This window comes from Tupaia chinensis, unplaced genomic scaffold (genome assembly GCF_000334495.1).
Source record: "Tupaia chinensis unplaced genomic scaffold, TupChi_1.0 Scaffold000152_1, whole genome shotgun sequence".
Lineage (NCBI taxonomy): Eukaryota > Metazoa > Chordata > Mammalia > Scandentia > Tupaiidae > Tupaia > Tupaia belangeri.
Genome location: NW_006159623.1, coordinates 1522043 through 1541413, shown reverse-complemented (window position 1 = coordinate 1541413; position 19371 = coordinate 1522043). Strand labels below are relative to the sequence as shown.

The window sequence follows — 19371 nt, the reverse complement described above, 5'->3', positions numbered from 1 at the left end:
AGGGAAAAAAATTATTTAACCTACAGGACAATACAAAAAGAACTATGACAAAGGCCCATGGAACCGCAACTGAGAATCAAGTACTGTGAACATTGTGTGGCATTTGCTTCATCGAATGCCGGAAACAACACTTTCAGATAGAGCTGAATTCCCCTTTGTCTCCTCTGTGCCTGGTTCCCAGTTCTTCCCCCAGCCCTTCCCCAGAGGGAAACACTACCACAGTTTTACATATTTTTTTTTTCCCTCTGTAAAGTCCATTCATTTTATTCATGCCAGGGCATGTGTGCTTGAGAGAGAAAGAGACAGAGAGAGACACCCCAAAAGCGTTTCTTGGTACCCTTTCCCTAGCACTCTAGCATGTCAGGATCCTGGGCATGTACCCACACATCCTCTTTGGATGTCTTCAGACTGACTTGGGGATCCAAACCTTAATTGGTTGTGTGGCTTCCAGAGCTGCAGCCCTGTCTACCAACTGCACCACCAGGCCAGGCCTGTCATGGCTTTAAATATATATATTTCTAGTCTTTGTGCGTGTTTAGAAACAGTATGTAGAATTATTTTATATGGTTATAAATAAATATTATTGTACATCTTACTTTTTCCAGCCAATATTTTGATATTGAAATCTGCTCATGGAGTACATCTGCTAACATAGTGGGATGCTGTGCAGTAGCTTGCCATAATGAAGGAGGACTACCCCACTACAGACCACTACAGAGCATTTCACTGTGTCAACAGCCTCCAGTAAGGATCACTTTTCCCATATTCATGTCCATTTTCAGCTGTTCCCAAACTTTCTCTGCTACAAAGATGCAAAGAATATATCCCTTAATACATGTATGCAAAGGTTTCTCCAAGGTCATACATTATAAAGAAGTAGGAAAAAAATCACCGGATCGTATGGCCCACAGATAGCAAACTGTTACTGTAGAGAGAACCACATCGATCTGTAAAGCTACTCTGCCAATGTGCTCTCATCAGAGTGACACGTGGAAGGGTCCATTCACATCCCCAGAAGCACCTGATACCATCAGGCTTTTGACCCTTTGCCAGTCCGATGGTGAGAAAGGATAACTTGGTATCTGGTTATTATCAGACAAGCATATTCTCATATCTTTATTGGCCAGTGGGGTTTCCTTGTCTCTGAATTACCTTATTGTATCCTTGGCTTATTTTAAAGGTCAGGTTTTTTTTTTTTTTTCTTATTGATTTGTGGGAAATTTTTTACATATTTTATGTACCAATAATTTGTGTTTTTTACATGTTGCTTTTCTTTTAACTTTGCTTATGGTATCTTCTGCCATAAAGAAGTTTAAAACTTTCCTATAACCTAATATTCTAAGAACTAATTCATAGCACAGGCAAATATGCTTATGTAATATTAATTTTACAGCATAAGTTTCTTTTTTTAAAAGTGGTACTTTTCTTCAATGTATGAACAAAAATTCCTGGTTATGTGCTAACATCAAATTCAGATCAATTTCATTAAAATTTAAACCTCCGTTGGTAGTTACCTCTACTAGTTACGTGCATCTGTAGTGAGTGATCAGCCCTTCATTTTCCACAGAATTTTAAGATGATGCCATTAATTTATGGGCCAAGAGCAATGTTCTTATAATCTCTACTATTTTCTCTACTGGAATAGTCTTCATAAATAGGATAACTATTATTGTTTTATCACACTCTACCCTTTATTATGAGTTTTTCACTCATAATTAAAAACAAAAACAAAAACATCAGTCATGTTTAATTTGCTCTAGGCTACAGGTACAAATGTTCAAATCCTTCCAAATGAACTAGATTGTCAAAGAATGAAGAGTGATTAGCTTTTCAAACAAGAGAAATTTGTCCTAAAGAGATTTTCTAATATTTAAAAAATTCTTCGGCACATCACAAACAATAAGCTATCAGCCATAGCCATAAAAGACACTGGGTTATAAAATAAATTGGAACACTTAATTTAGGCAATTGACAACGTACGCCAATATAAACATGGCTTACTAAGATGGAGCAGAAACGTAGGTAACAGGGAGAGTAATAAATGAGTTTGCAGAACCACCTAGTACATATCATTGTTTCAGTCTAAGCAGAGCATCCAGGAAGCACATTATGGCAGTCAGAACACGGTTCTTACATGGTTTTATGAAAAAAAAAATGATTAAGATTTATGATCTAATATTTCCGTTCCCTGTATGAGCATTAAAAAAAAAGATCTAAATTATTTCCTGCTATTTATTTGATAGAAGAGGAGACTAAAAAGGTTAATGAAATTCTACTTATTGCTATGTGGTTAGAAATAATGTACAGTCTGAATTTCTTTGTCTAATGTGTGACCATCCATACTCCACTTGGGTACAAATTAAAAGCTAAGTTCTGCATCATCACACAGATTGTCTTCCTTGAGAAATTATCTATTAAAGTTTTCCTGAAAACATTTTTAAGCTTTCTCCATTCACGTGAAGACTGACTGTTACACAACATTCTTAGTCACGGGGCCACAGTCATCGGAAGCCACGCTCCCCTCTGAGTAGCGATGCTTATACTACCAGCTTTTCTCTCTTCGGGGTCAGGAGTTCCAGATCCACACTTCCCTCAAAGTTCACAGAAACCACACCTGTTACATCCTGCCTGACTTCCACAATTGCATCGCGGCTGCCGGTTTATGGGCAAGGAATCATCTTCCAAGTCTCCAAGGACTAACGTGTCTACACTGCACAGAAGCCAAGGTGAACCCTGAAGCCGAGGAGCCTGAACTACTATAAAGCCAGAGAGTTCAGCCTCGCCTTTCCCTAGACCTTTGGCCACCTCCTCGCTGGCTTCGTGGGTGCTTGGCTATCTCCTTTGTTCACATACTCCAGCTCCTCTATTCAACAGAAAGCCCTGCGTAAAAAAGAGGTAAGAGGCCTGCTCATCTCTCGGTTTCATGTCCATGCTGCCCGGCACGTTTACGCCTTCATGCTTTCCTTCCGTAAATATTGACTGAGCATTATTGCAGGCCCAGCTCTGCGCTAGACATTCAAGGGCAACAAGGCAGCACTGAATGAAGCACATCAAGTATTTTTATGGAGCTTACATTGTGGACAGGAAATCACACAAAACATACACACAAAAAGCTAGTAAACAAATATTTTCAGAGATTGTCATTTAAAAAATGGTAAAAAGGAGATATGATGGGGCCAGCAGGTGGCATGGAGGGTAAGGTGCTCAATTCACATGGCCAACCACGTGGTTCCAGTTCCTGACCGGTAGTTTGAAAATCCTGCCAAATGTGTGTGTGTGTGGAGCCCAAAGTCCTGAGAGGAGAGTGGAGAAGGGAATACCATGAGGCCATTCCCCTGGGGGATGATTTCTCTCTTTCTCTGTCTCTCTGGCAAGCATACACCCCTTATGGCAAAAAACTTAAAAAAAAAAAAAAAAAAGAGAGAGAGAGAGAGAGAGAGATAAGACAGGATAATGGAGATATTCTATTTTTAAATTTTTTCTTTAATATTATTATTTTTAAATTTGCTATACGGCTCATGTGCTCACTAGAGAAGGGGAGGGAAGGTAAAAGCAAGTCGCCAGGTCAGGTGCTCGAACCACGGTCAGCCATGTGGGGGTCCAGAGCCTGAATTACCATGCCATTGCTGACTCCGGGGATGTTCTTTATACAAAGAGGTCAGGTAAAGTCTCTGTAGCCCATCACTTAGGCTGATATCTAATAGACTTCACGAAGTCAGTCATGTAACAAGAGAGGAAGAATATTCCAGACAGAGGGAATATAAAGTATAAAGGCAGAAATGAAACTAGTGTTTTCCAAAACAGGAAGACAGAGACTGAGCAGGGTGCTATCCCAGAAGGTAGTGGGATGAGAAGGGGAGATAGGAGGGAACAGATCATGCCCAGTTGGAGGATGATGGTCAGGGCTTTGGAGCTTCTGACTTTAATGGGGGATGCTGGGCAGTGTTGAAAAGGGAAGTAGAAGGCTCTGAAGCACATTTATGCTTGTATTTTTAAATTTTCCTAGAGGGTGTGTGTGCTTGCTAGGGGGAGACAGAAAGAAAGAGAGATGAAAAGCATCTCCCATGGGAGATGGTCACGTTGTGATCTCTTCTTCATTTCTCCTCTTGTGATTTTGGACACACACACACACTTGCACTCAGTGTGGTTTTCAATCTGCAAAGTCTGGGACTTGAACTGTGCAGTCAGCCATGTGGGATCCAGCTACCTTCACCACTATGCCACCAGCAGGCCCGGAAGCACATTCTTGTATAATCACTCTTGTTTCTCCATGAAGAACTAACTCTAGTGTGGAAGAAGCAGGAAGTCCAACAAGGGGACTATTGCAATCACCTATAAAGAGAGAATGGGGACTGGGATTTGAGCAACAGCAGGAGAGAAAGAGAGAAGAGGTTGTATTTTGGAGTTAAGCCAACAAGATTGGCTGATAAATGGATAACACACAAAGTTTAAAAAAAAATCAATAAATGATGTGAAGTGAAGTTAAACAGCATGACAGCCTAGCCTTATCTTTACAGACGAAGCCTGCAAACTCGTGAATGTGAGTCATGGAGATGTCTGTGGTATTCCCACTCTGCCAGAAGCAACAGAAACCAGACGTGAATTTCTCTGGCAAGGACATCAGAGGTTGGAAATAATGCAAACACTGCTACTAAATTAATAAATAACACTGCACCAGGACTCCTCTCCGGGAAACTCGCAGCAGGCAACTGTGGACAAAGAGAGGCACAGCTAAAGAACGCGTGGCCTGTAGGCGGTGATGTCCACGAGGAGTCGCCACATTCACTGTCCAGTCAAAACACACGGTGGACAGTGGGCCAAGAAGAGTGGTAGACGCTTCTCTGTCACCGGGAATCGCGAGTGCGTTGGACTTACGTGCGCTGCCAGGACAGTGCTGGGCACGTAACAGGTATCATGTCACTGAATCCTGACAGGGACGTGGAGTACACACTCATCCTTACTTTAAGCGTGAGGGAACATCACAGAGAGGAATGTCGCTCAGACAATGTCAATTCCACCCCAGGAAACTGGTGGAGGGGCGGTGGTAGTGGGAGCTCTCTGCCCCTCCAAACAGGGACCAAGAACAGACTGGATTTCAGACTCCTTCAGAAGGGCAAGCCCAGCACTTTCTATCCGTGATTTCTATCAAACTATGTGGACAGTCCATCAGTGAAATGGGGTGCTTCGGGGTGCTCTGATGCAAAGATCTCAGACCTTCCCACCTCTCATCGACGTCCTGCCCCCACATCAGTGGACCCAAACGATCTACTCGTACTCTTGCTGCTCCATCAAGCTCATCTCGAGAATAATTCTGACAGTGTGAGGGGCGTGGTAAAGACTGGCCGTGGGGACTGGGCCCCAGTCCCTTCTTGCCTCAGACAACATCGATCGCTCTGCTGTGTCCCGTCAATAGGCCTTTACGGCAGACCTTGCTGGGGAGCGGGACAGCTTTTCATGCCTTACGATTTCTGGCTTGTAATATCCTTCCAATGGATTTCCCCATTGGAATATCCTGCAGGCAAAGCCTGATTACTTACTCCACGCTGCACAGCAGGCCTGCTTCAGACGAAAGGTTATCAGCCCTCTCCACGGGGACCTGAAAGTGTTTGAGCTGGTCTTGCCTGTCAGGCATATTTTCACTACTTCCAAGGACATTTAACTAGAAATGCTGTGTGACCAAATAAAACCCCATTTTGTATTTTCTAGACCAAAATGAATTTCCATTTTTGTCTAGTTGGCACTAATGTCAAAAGCAAAGAGCCTGGGGGGATAAGCATTTTGAAAACTGTTCTCTGGTTGCTGGCTGATTTGAGAGTCTCCCACTAGTGCCCTATAGCCACAGGGGAAATACATTTCTCTACAGACACTGAGAAAAGTATACATAGGATTATATAGGTTAAGAAAACAAATGTGTTATTGCTACTCGTAAGAAAGGTTTAAGGGGTTTCCAACACAGAGAAAGGCCTTACGAATTGCACATGTGTTTTTATTGAAGTAAACCATACACAGAATCACAGGTGTGAAAAGGATCATAAATACTACCTGGTCCAACCAGCTTAATAACACAAATGAAGAAAGTCCATACTGGTGTTGGTCATCAAATATGAACTCCCTCCGATTGCTGCCAGGACCCCTGACACCCAGAAATTTATCTACATTCCCTGTAGCCACACTTTCCTTTCTTTCTTTCTTTTCTTTTCTTTCTTTTTTTTTTTTAAGAATGGTTTTATTTAATTTTATTTATTTATTTACTTATTTTCTAATTCGAACAGAGAGGGAGAGAAAGTGAAAAAGCAAGCTGCCAGGTCTGGGACTCAAGCCGCAGTTGGTCCTGTGGGAGTCCAGTGCCCTTAGCCAACACACCACCTGCCAGCCCCTGCTTCCTTGTTCTACTGAAAATGGGAAGTATTTCTTGCTAATCCTTCAATCAGCACCCAGAACTTCATTTTATCTTTCATTTTTCTCTCTTTTCCTCTTTCTCCTTCATTTTTTCTAATTGCCAGAGGGTACTGTCACTTGCCAGAGAGGGACTGGTAGAGAGACCAGGGAGGAAGCACTCCCCGTTGAGCATGGCATGCCACAATACCTTCTCCCGTATTTCTCCACCTTGCTGAGATTTGGGGCACATGTGCACACACACCTGACATGTTGTTTTCAAGCTGCTGGTGCTGGGACTTGAACCAAGGTTGGCCATGCGGAATCCAGCTTCCTTAATCACTAGGTTATGAGAGTGCCCCCATCCATCTTTCAACATTCAATTTTCAGTTGAAAATTCTCAGGTGCCTTGTTCTCTCGATTAAACTATCTCTTCTCTCAACTGAATGTTCAGCTTCTCTTCCTCTTTTCTTTCACCATCCTCTTAGCCTCTGAGTCTTTTTCTACCTTAAAACTTAAACAAAGCAAACAGACTAAAAGAAAAGGTTGGGGAGGACTGGCACGTGGAGTAGTGGTTAAGGTACTGTTTCCCATATGGTCAGCTGCAGTTCAAGTCCTAGACCTGATAGCTTGCTCTCTCTTTCCTTTTTTGTCCTCTGTTGCTCTCTGGTCACACTGATAATAATAATAACAACAACAACAACAATAACAAATAAAATTAAGCAAATAATTATTTTTTTCTTTTTTTTTGGAGAGATTTTCACTATAGGACGCGCGCGCTCACCAGACAGAGAGAGACATAGAGACAGAAAGCGAGAAATCACCCTTCAGGGGGGATGGTCATACTGCAATCCCTTCTCCTTTCTCCTCTTGGGATCTTGGGCATGCACGCACATGTGCCCGGTGTAAGTTTTAAGCCACCGGGTCCGGGACGTGAACCGCGGTCAACAATGTGGGAGTCCAGCGACATAGCCATTACGCTAACTGCTGATTCACAAAGCAAATAATTCTAAAAAAAAAAAAACTTTTTCTAAACATGGTCACCTTCTTTCCATTACCCTCAACTCACAATTACCTGCTTTCTGTCCCCAGCATCACCCTAATCCCTTCCTGGCCTTGTCCACTCATACAATCTCTCAGTACCCTGATTCACTTTAGCTTTCCCCAACCTACCCTCCTACCGAGGCCATTCTCTCCCTTACGCTTCAGTCTACCTTTCTCCCGAGCTATGAGCAAGTGTTTCCCATTGTTGCTTTATCCCAGCATCTAGTACAGAGCCTCGCGTACAGTAATCATTCAGCGAAAGCTCACAGAACGAACACATCGATGACCTTCACAGAATCATACAGTTCATTCGATTTAATTAAATGAAGCAAACATTTACTGTGCTCCAAGCTTGTAACCAGGCACAATGGAGGCTAAAGAAATTAATAACACATTGCCCCTGCCCTCTAGGAGTTATTTATCATCCAGTGAGGGGGATAGGAAGACAGGATTGATGTATGGACAGGCAGATGGGGGGGAGAACAGAGAGGGAGAGGGAGCAGGAAAGGGGGGAGGGGAGAGGGAGACAGGGCAAAGTAGATTAATGTCACTCACACAGGCTAGGGTATGCAGTAGAATGCCAATAAAAGTAAAATATGGGTGTGCTTTTTAAAAAATCATTTTAATCAAATTTAAAAAGAAGCAATATATCTAAGTCTAGTGAAATAAATCATGATTTCATTCCAGGGGAACAAACCTTGTACAGTTCTCTGACACACCGGCTTTTTTTAATATATACAGAATGTATTGAGACCTGGGAACACCCAGTTTGGAACACTTCCCTCCACTGACAAGGTAAACAGTTACGTCGAATTGCAAAGGGCTTTGTGAGCCTGTATATTTGAAAAGACTTATTTCTCCCTTAATCTCCCATGTATTTTAGGAAGAAGACAAAAAAGAGAGAGAGTTGTGCGTGATGGTTATCAGTTTATTGCTGTCTGGTTTGTTAGACATCCAAGGTCAATAAAAGGAATTGCTCTCTGACTGGATTATCAAGGGAAACGGAGCTGTATCTGGAACTCAGGAACTCTAAAAACCCGTAGTATTTCCTTGCCCGGTAGTAAAGGCTAATAAAGGTAGAAGCTGCCCCTGATAGCTGCTATTCCTGCGCTCTTAGAGCTGGCCAACGTACTACCAGCCAGCTCCTCATTGCTCTAATCTCCCGTTGTAATGAGTTCACAATTTCTTATATTAAATTCCAAGCTACTATGTTTCCCAGTCGCAACGAGTACACCCCATACCCAGATCTTGGTTTCTAAATACCACACCAGTTTTCAATCACTGGGGTTCCTTTGAGAAATGGCTTATCTGGGGCTAGAGCAGGAAAACACAAGATGAACCTGGAGTATTTCATAGCAATGGAGAGTAAGTACATGCCCAAAATGAAAAAATTGGGCCATGTCAGCAGGACACAATGACCAAAGCTGAAACCATTTGAGTAACACAATTAATTATGCAATATTGGCTTATAACCCAAGATACCAGATAAGTACACATGAGTCCATACTGATATAAATAAGGATCCTAATAAATGGAGAAGAAGCAAGTCTTCCTTACAGAACTCAAAGTAATGTAGACAGGCATTTTCCCATCAAAAATATAAATCTTAATTCCTGTCCTTCAGGAATTAAGGACAGGACAGGAATTAAGGCTAGTCTACTCCTCTCGCTTCCACAGAATAGAGTAGAAAAAGGGAAAAATATGAACCTTATGTGGGGAAACCTTGCAAACATCACTTTACTCAAGTGACAAAGATTAACCAAGAGATGACAGCGTAAGTGATGTCATGTGAATATCAGGATATGATGTACTAAGAAGGACACTTAAATTCTATAGGATTCTTTTCAAAACGTATAACCCTAGTCTTTTCATGAGGAAAAACATCAGACAGACACTGACTGGGGGACATTCTACAGGATATCTGGCTAGTCCTTTTCTAGACTCTCAAGGCCGTAGCCATAAAAAAGCAAAGAAATATTGAGATTCTGTCACAAACCAGAAGAAATTGAGGAGATAAGCCACCGAGAAGCGTTACAGTGCCCTGAAACATGGAACAGAAAGAGGACATTAGTGAAAGAGTTGATAAAAATCCAAATGACAACTGGAGATTACTTAAGAGTAAGACGTAAGTAAAAGTAATACTTAATATACTGGTGTCGGTTTCTTAGATTTGACAAACGATAGTAATTGAAGAAGTTAGCTATTAGGGGGGCCATCAGGTGATGTGGTGATTAAAAGGTGCTGGACTGCCATGTGGCCGACTATGGTTTGAGTCCCAGACCTGGTGACTTGCTTTCTCAAAACTTTTCCTCTCTCTGATCAAACCAGAAAATAATAATAATAATAATGATAATAATAAATAAAGCAAACAAACAAACAAAAACCTACCACTATTTTTGTTTCCTGATTGGACTCTGACTGAGCCCGAGAGCAAGTCTCATCATCAGAACTGCTGTTTCATGGGAATCAGCAGTTAGCATAATGGCTATGTCGCTGGACTCCCACGTAGTCAACCGTGTGTTCGCATCCCGGACCCAGTGGCTTAAAACTCACGCTGGGCGCATGTGCGTGCGTGCCCAAGATCTAGAGAGAATGGAGGAGAAGGGATTGCGGTGTGGCCATCCCCCCTGGGGGGTGATTTCTCGCTTTCTGTCTCTCTGTCTCTGTCTGTCTGGCGAGTGCATGTGCCCTACAGCAAAAATCTCTCCAAAAAAACAAAAAAAAAAGAGAACTACAGTTTCATGGGTCATCATATGGATTTTATATATCACCAAATTTATACATAACAATAGCCAAGGAGGAGGGGAAATAGAAGCAGATTCCTTAGAAATTAGGCTATTTTGGGATCAGCAAGTGGTGTGCTAGTTAAGGCGCTGAGTACTCCCACGTGGCCGATCATGGTTCAAGTCCTGGACCTGGTGGCTTGCTTTCTCACTTTCTCTCTCTCTCTCTCTCTCTCTCATCAAATTTAAAGAAATGAATGAATAAATTCAAAAAATTAAAAATAAATAAATGCTTCTCTCTCGCTCACTCTCATGCATACATGTGCTCTCTATCATGAATAAAATAAGTAAACAAAAGTTATAAAAGAAAAAGAAATTAGGCCATTTTAACTCTGCTATGTAGTAGATTACTAGAGCACACATTTTGTTCCAGAATTATCTGTTCAAGAGTAAACAAAATTATACATTTCCTGATATCGAATAACTGCCATGGATAAAACCCAAGTAGCAGGACCCAGTGAGTGGTGCTGCTCAGAACTGCATTTTCTTATGTAAGTGAAATTTAAAAAAAAAAAAGGTATCAGGAATCTTTTTCCCAGAACATCTTTAAAGACTTTAGGCATAGGTTCATATTTATTTATACTTTTGTTTGTTGTAAAGTCAAAACATGAGTGGTAGAAATAAATAAAATTTTGCTTCAATATCATCCTCCAGGATTAAAAGAACATGTTCTCAAAACTCTAGAGTCATCAGTCAAAACTCAATCAACAAATAAAACAGCAGTTTATTTTCTAGAAAGCACAAACCAGTTCTAGGGCGTCTAAAAGCCATGCAGGTCTTTACTCTGTTTATACAAACTTTTCAGCCAGACTCCTTAGCCTGGGATAGGGTGCAGATTTAGAATCCTAGTCCTCATAAACTGAAATTACGCCACAGCTCTCTTGCCCTAGAATTAGTAAGAAACCTCATTTTTCAAATGAAGAATTCACTTACTCTTTCCTTTCCCACTAGTTTATAATAATGTTATTTTTCTTCGAAATGTCTAGGCCCAAATGATTTTTAAACTTGGAAAGTTAATGAAAGCAACATTGCCTTTGAGGTCAGTCGGCCAGAAAAATGGATGTGAGCCAAAGCCCACATCCCAAACATTTTGCCTCAATGGCGTGTGAACAAAATGCCCACTCTCCTCCTGATCTCCAACAGGAGCAAAACAAAACCCTGCAAGACAGTTATCCGCTGGAATCGAGGAGCCTGTCAGGGGGAGAAAGACACACACACACACACACACACACACACACACACACACACCCTGTATAAGGTACAATAAAAAGGCTCTTTCACACCAAGTGTTCTGAGCACAGACAGCACCAGGCTTTTCCCTGGAGAAGAGGCTTTAAGGAAAGCCAAGAGATCCAAAGTCCGAGACAAGTAATCCTCACAAGATAAAGAGTAATCTCCCCAGTTCCAAAATAAGCAAGTAAAAGTCTTAAAACCTGCTTATCTAGACAACTTAAAGTTGTCTCAGACTAATTTCAGAAAATTATTTGGTAGCAATGAAGACGAATTTGTGCTGTCATGGGACCCTGTTCATTTTTAAAAACTATGATTTCCTCTTCCTAAATGTGACACTTTGTGCATTACAATTTAGTTGCACTTCAATCCCCTCTAACATTTCTCAAGGCAAAAGAGAAGTATGAAGAAGCAGGAAGTGGGCACAATCATGCATGCAGCAACCTGTTAGCTGGAAGACTGGGAAATTCAGAACAGCGACTGCATTACATGATATTTCGTCATTTAATTTTCAGGATAATGAATAAGGGGTCCTAGGGAGAGCTCACTATAGTCCAAAAATACCGTAATTTTTGAAATATAATTCTAACATATTGGAGACAAAGTATATGCTATGTTGTTTCATTTAACGAGCACCAAAATGTTCATGGATTATCTTTTATTACAAATATTTCTCCCCAAAATTATGTAAGCAAGTGTCCATTATTTGCACTCCAGAATTCAGAGATAAATAGATATGTTAACATCAAAAATACACATTTTAATTCTGAGTTAAAACCAACAAGAGGTAAATTTTAATCACCAGAAAACTATCTTAGACAAACCAACAAGCAAAACAGAAATTAGAGTCCAATAGTTACGTTACCACAACTGTCTTACTAGAGCAAGGAATCTAAATTCTGGCTCCTACACTGGAAAATGCACTCATATCTTCAGAAGAATAAGTCTCAGATTATTGAAATCTCCTTTCCAAGCACTTTTCTCTAAATGTTATTAAAAACAATTTTGCATATAATACAAATGGAATTTGAAAAGTTGGTGGAAAAATGGAACTGAAATATAATTTATTTTGATTTTAAAAAATTGAAATCCATGCATAGGTTTTTCCTAAGATATATTTTTCTATAAACTTTTCAAAGGCCCCCTGTATGGTACATGTGTAGATTTAACTGCACTGAAGAGGGAAACTATGGCTCAGGAGAATCTGCAGACAAGGGGGCCTACACAGCAAAAACACCCCAAGACAGACAACAGCAGGTGCAAACTTACCACTGGAGCAGTTGGTCCCACCCCAGCCAGGCTCACACTGACAGGTGTTTGGAGCGATGCAGCGACCATGGACACATTTATCAGCGCAGTGGGCTGTCAGAGAGAAAATCAATCAAATAAAGAAAGTTGGCACAAGACAAAAAAAAAGTCAACAACACAGCTGTTGCACATCCCAGTCTCAAGTATCACTTAAAAACAACATGCATGCGTGATAATTTTCCTCAATCTGTTCCTCAGCCTTCTTACAGCCTACTGTATAACCAAACAATTCCCCCTTCTTATTCTGCTGTCTCCAAATAAATTTCGTCATTTCTGCTATTTAATTCTAGTTCATGCTAAATTAGAAAAGAAGTTTCAAGGAAAATTGCTTAATCCACCTTAAAATATATATATATCAACGAGTACCAAATATATCCTCTTTGATATGGGAGGAGCATATTTGGAGAAACAAGCCACAACGTAAGATAATAAGCCTGGCTCAGAGTGACAAGAACAGTCGGAGAGGTGACCCCCTTCATGCACGGCATTCACCAGGAACAATAGTCACGTTTGTGGGTGAACAGGTTATTCACAACAGTGACACAGCAGAATTGTATGACCTATTTCTTCTGTTGAGAATATTTGAAAAATATTCACACCCAAGTCTTTGGGAAATGTTAAATCTCAATTCTTCCATTGCTATCTTAGATGTGATCCAACCTTTGAAGGCCAGGGGTTCATCCTACTGGCAAACATGAGTGGATGGATGGTCTGATAATGCCCCCTAAAAATCATCTGACTGACAGAAAGGAGCACCCAAAATATGCCGTGCTGGATATTACCACTAACTTCAACCTTTGTGCTGTCCACACTTGCTTAGTTAGTGATTCTTTAAAGTACCTGGATATGGGAGTAATTGTCAGGACAACTCGGAAGAGTTTTGAGTTCAGGTATTCCAGAATTTAAGAGTGGCATAAGATACTCATTTTAAAGATAAATTTTATGAAAGTAAGACTGGGCAAGCTGGCCCTGTATCTTTCCTCCAGTACCCAGCTCCCAGGTATTAAAGTGGGTAACCAAATGGACGATAAACTAAACCTATGCTCCAGGGGATTAAGAATTGCCATCACATACTTGAATGCCAGTTCATCATTTCTTGCTTCTCTTATTTTGTTAATTCCGAAGAATGATACTAAGTAAAGTTCTACCCACAGAATCAAAGGAGAACTGCTGCAAAATGCTTTGAAGTTGCTAAATAATCATAGACATGTTCTCACATTTGATTCTTGAATGTGCAACTTTGTGCTTTCTGAAATTAATTTCAAAAAGTCCAGCTAATTAAAATAAATAGGGAAAAAATCCCACGATGTTAATTTAAAATTTTTATTATTATTATTATTTTGTTAGCATGAGGATACTCCAGAAACAGAGGTGGAGAGGAGAAAGCACCCCCTGTGGAGAATGGTCACGTCACAATCCTTTCTCCTCCATATCTCTTTTTGGGATTCTGGGCATGCACACACATGTACCCGGTGTGTTTCTCAAGCTGCCAGCTCAAGGACTCAAGCCACACAGTCAGCTATGTGGGATCCAGGCCCAGGCCACAGAGACAGCAAAACTCTGGACTAATTTTATAAAAACTTTTAGCTAATATATGGCCAAAATCTGCAGCAAAGTGTGGATGTGTTGTTTCAGAAATGTGCCTGTAAGTTAACTAGGAAGTGGGAGGGGGCATCTGCTCTCCTAGTGAGTACTCTTTTCTTAGTTAAAGCTAAAACCAATAGAATCACCTCTGAATGTTTCAGCCTGGAGTCAAATAATGATCTACAATAAAGGATGGGAGAAATTGTTGGAATGGAGTCTAAAAGGAAAGAGAACAAAATTATGCCTCCGCAGTGCAAAATTTTCACACAGTAGTGGGCTCTATCACACGAATGGCACCTCTGCCCCATGCCCTTTCCCCACCATCTCCGGGCTCCCCACATCCAGCAAAGCGCTCACCGAGTACCCACAGGATGGTCAGCAGCAAAGGGAAGCAACAGAGGAAAGTAGAGTAAGCTCAAGAACCTCCATGCTCTCTGATACCCCAACTCACCACACTGTGAAAACACCATGGCAGATACAGTGACACAGCCCCCCCACATCCCACAGGCAATAGATACATCCCTCCCCCAACCCTGTCTTCCCTCATTCAGCTTCAGATGTCACCTACTCTGGGGCTGAGCGTCCATGACAAACAAACTCCTCATGAAAAACCAAGGCTGGTTAAAGACATGAATTTGTCATGTAGAAAAATCCAAAACTGAACTAGAGAAGAAGGAGAGCCGAGGCCTGCATATAGCAAATGCTCAGTGGCTACAAAGGCCTGACTGAGCCTGGCTTTCCCACCTCTGAAACAGTCGTTTTATGCCCTGTTTCAGTCCTTTCTTCTTTTTTTATTTTTTAAGAGAGATTTTTGCTACAGGGCACATGCACTCACTGGAGACACAGAGAGGCGAAGAAACAAAGTGAGAAATCACCCTCCAATGGGATGGCCACACTGCAATCCCTTCTCCTCCATTCTCCTCTCAGGCTCTTGGGCACACACGCACACGTTCCCAGCGTGAGTTTTAAGCCCCCGGGTCTGGGACTCGGACTGTGGTTGACTACGTGGGAGTCCAGTGACATAACCATTATGCTAGCTGCTGGTCCCTTTTCTTATTTTTTTTAAAAACGATTTCTTGGGGGCAACAAAGGGTATGGTGATTAAAGCACTGGAATCCTACATGGCCTACCATGGTTCAAGTCCTGGGTCCAGTGGCTTGAAAACTATTCTGATGCATGTGTGTGCATCCCAAATCCTGAGAGACAATGGAGGAGAGGGGATTACAACATGGCCATCCTGCCTAGGGGGCAATTTCTCATTTTCCCTCTATCTCTCTGTCTCTCCAGTGAGTCCACACACTCTATGGCAAAAGCAAAAAAAAAAAAAAAAAATTATTGTTGAGTGAGAAAAAGAGAGAGAGAGAGAGAGAGAAAGGGAAAGACAATGCTCCCAAAAGGATTCTGATGCTGCGATCGACCTACAGCCCAGGTGGCCCAGGATCAGGCACCTGCGTGTCCAGTGCACTCAGGGAGGTCTCGGAATGTGAACCCAGGATCTTCCCTTGCGAGTCAGCCTCATACTGCACTCACGTTTTACTCCTGTGCCACTATGCAGAACCCTTTCTTTTTCTTTTTTTATTTTTAAAAGGACAAATAAAACCAGGACAATCCTAGCAAAGACAATTTGTCATTTCTTTTACACAATGCTCTTTTAAAAAAAATAATTAAATATCAAATTCCAAGTTTTCAGTAGCCTTTTTTGAGAAGCCAAATAGAAGCTGAATCTTGGTCCACACTCATACGCTGCTGAAAATACACCGAGATGCAAAGGGGAGACCCCGCGTCTTTCAAGAACTGACAGGCAAGAGGCGCTGATGAGAAGACCAGGCCCTGGCTTTGAAGTGCAAGCTGTGGACAGTCTGTCTGTCTGACAGACAGGTGAGGACTGACATGATGACCCTGGACTCTTCTCTAATTAGGCTCCTATTTCAGCCTTAGTTCCTAAATCCATTTAAATCCCACTACCAATGCCAGGGTCCTCATTCCTTTCACTTGTAAATACTTGGCTTTAGTACAGAAAGCCATTAGTATACTCAATAGTTTTCTCATCTGCCACCTACATTTCTCTTTGGATTTACACCAAGGGGTGGCAAAAAAAGGTTTAAGGAAGAGAGGACAGACTGAAGACTCCTTTATAAGCTAATTTTATCTCTGGAGATGACATATATCATTGTCCCAAAGGATATATTGATAACATAATAAATTTATTTAAATTAATTGAGAAAATATTTCCAGGATCAAAGACTCTCGAAAATAACTGTCCAATAGAAAAGCAAACCTTCCAGCTAATCTTTCTTCCCTCAGAAGTTCTTTTATTCTTATGTTATGAATAACAGAGAATAAGTCACAAGTCTTGTTTAATCTCTGTTATTCTGTCAGTTGCTGTAGAGAAATGTGGACTTCTGTAGTATCGTCTCTAAACATCATTCCGTGTTTTACAGATAAGGAAACAGAGCAGAAAAAATGAAATAATTGCCCCTAATATTCAGAGCTGGCATTAAAGGCAGAAGTAGGATGAAACCCTGACCCCTGACTCCTAGTGGACCAAGACTTACAATGAATTTAGTAAGAGTGGAGGTGGAGAACAGGGCTGAAAAGGATAGAAGAAGGTGTGCTGGTTCAGATGGGGGGGGGGCGTGTACTATGGTTAGGAGTCAGATTTAAAAGAGGAAGAGAAAGACAGTAGACTTGACGTCCAAGATATGCTTTATCTTTCCCATACTTTTGTCCAAGTCAATTATATGCAAAGTCTTTACAAAATCTAATTACTACTACAAGATTCAGTGTGGGCAGAAATTACCTTGTTTTCATATTTCCAAACATTACATTGCGGCCTACTCTATTATATTTATTTATTAAAAGGAAAGGGAATTATTTTTTCCTTCAGTTTAATAGTTACTGATGTAACAGGCACATCACAAGACTACTATGGATACAAAGATGGCAGACTAGGAGCTTGGCCTGCATAGGAGTTGGGAGCAGGCCCACAACACCCAAAATACACAGAGCAGAATGCATGGGTGCCAACGGGTCTGAGCAACATGCTGTGAGAGCATACCAAATGACTCTGTTTATATAACGTGTCTAAATACACGATTCCAGATAGGCGGAAGTATATCAGTTGGTTATCTAGGGCTAGGAGAAAGTGTGTGTAACTGGTAAATATGGGCTTCTTTTTAATGGGTAGAGGGTTTTAATTGGGGGGAGATAATGAAAATGTTCAAAATTGATTGTTGACGGTTGTACAACTCTGACTATACTAAAAGTTTGAATTGTAAAATGTAAGTGGTTGAATTGTATGGTATATGAATTATAGTTCAGTAAAGTTGTCATTAAAAAATACCGTGCAAGCTGAGGGAAGGAATCACTTATTTCGAATTGAGATGAGATCAAGGAAGAGCTCATGAAACAGAGAACACCTGAGCTGAGAAAGTGAATAATTCTGTTATAAAGTTGCAGGGAAGGATGATCAGAAACAGATACCTCACATTTATTCTCTTTGTATCCCATCTCCCAAATTGTATAATCTACTGTTTGGGTCAGGAGTTCTTAACACATAGCCATCAGTGGTCTCCATACATGACGTATACAAATGGTTGGTAAGTCATGGGGAGAATGATAGAACTCTAGAAGCCTAGACGTTTACGGTTAGTAAATGTAACAACAAGAACAAGAAAACCCTCCATATATAAAATTTCTTTTCCTCCATTTCTGATAGAGCTTTTATGTCTCTTAAGGAGAAGTACAAAATAAAACAAAACAAAATACTAGCAGTGCCATTGGAAGACATTGCGAATTGTATACATAATGCCTGTTCTTCCCTCCACTCTTATTATTAAAAAATCCCTTTACCAGAAATAGCAATGTGACTAGCATAAATTACCTTTCTTTTTTAAAAAATGTACTTATTTCTTTCTGCTATGACAAAGAGAGAGATAAAGAGAAAGAAGAGACTGGTACCCCCACCAGGGTCTTCATGCCACGATCCATCCATAGTGTCAGTTGGTCTAGATAAGGAGCATACATAAGCACGCCCAGTGTGTTCACAGAAGTCCCAGGACGATTACCCAGTGCCATTCCCAGGTGGGCCCAGTTGTGTTACCAGTGCAGTATCACCTAGCTGTAAAGTACCTTTCTAGCCCTCTTTCCAGATTGAAGTGTGGAAAACAGTGCAGAGGGACAGACTCAGTGGGTAAGTGTAACACCCCTTTTCTTCCTCCATTCTGATGCCGGATATGTGGACAAATGGCTAAATCAGAGAAGAAACATCACACAACTCTGAGGGAAGGGCCAAAGAGAATTATAGAATCCATTACTATGAATTCTTTGCATGGATGAATTAATGCCATAAATCACTCTTTTCCTGACCTATCATTACATGGGCATAATAAACTATTAGAATACATGAATTTAAATTTTTAGATCTCTATTTCTTCTAGCAAAACATGATTCTTAATGAATACACAGCCCTTTCAAAGATATTTAAGGTGAATTGGTTACTAAATTTAATATCATACCAGCAGAATAAAATGATGACCCATTAATAATAGGAGACACAAGAATTCAGAATTTCTACCATACCTTTGGAGTAAAGGTATCACAATGTAAACCCAAGTGGGATTGACAAAAGATGTGAAGGGAATATAAAATTCTGCCATTGAATACATATCTCATTCTCTCCCTGAAGCATAATTTTTACTCAAATTACAATGAAGTTAAATATAAATATTATAAATCCTAAAACAACAATGATAAAACTTATAGCTAATAAGCTAGCAAAGATGATAGAATAGAATCATTAAAAAATTCAACCTACCAAAGATAGAAAGAAAATGGAAACAAAAGAATAGATGGGACAAGTAGAAAATAAATATAACTATATAAAAATCATATTAAATGTAAATGATCTAAATATCTCAATTAAAAGAGATTTCCACAGTGAATTAAAAAGCAAGATCCTTTGCATATATGCTGCTTACAAGGAATATATTTTAAATACAAAAACACAAGTAAGGATACAAATGAAATATCATGCTAACACTAATCA

At 40.6% G+C, this 19371-nt stretch overlaps 1 protein-coding gene across 1 annotated transcript in view; it reads right to left on the bottom strand.

The window, feature by feature from the left end:
* The window catches only part of MEGF10 (multiple EGF like domains 10), a 152850-nt gene that overhangs the window by 89719 nt on the left and 43760 nt on the right, over positions 1-19371 (bottom strand). The window contains exon 4 of the mRNA XM_006145535.2: positions 12702-12794. Coding sequence (XP_006145597.1) covers positions 12702-12794 — 93 coding nt within the window. The remainder of the gene's footprint in view (positions 1-12701; positions 12795-19371) is intronic.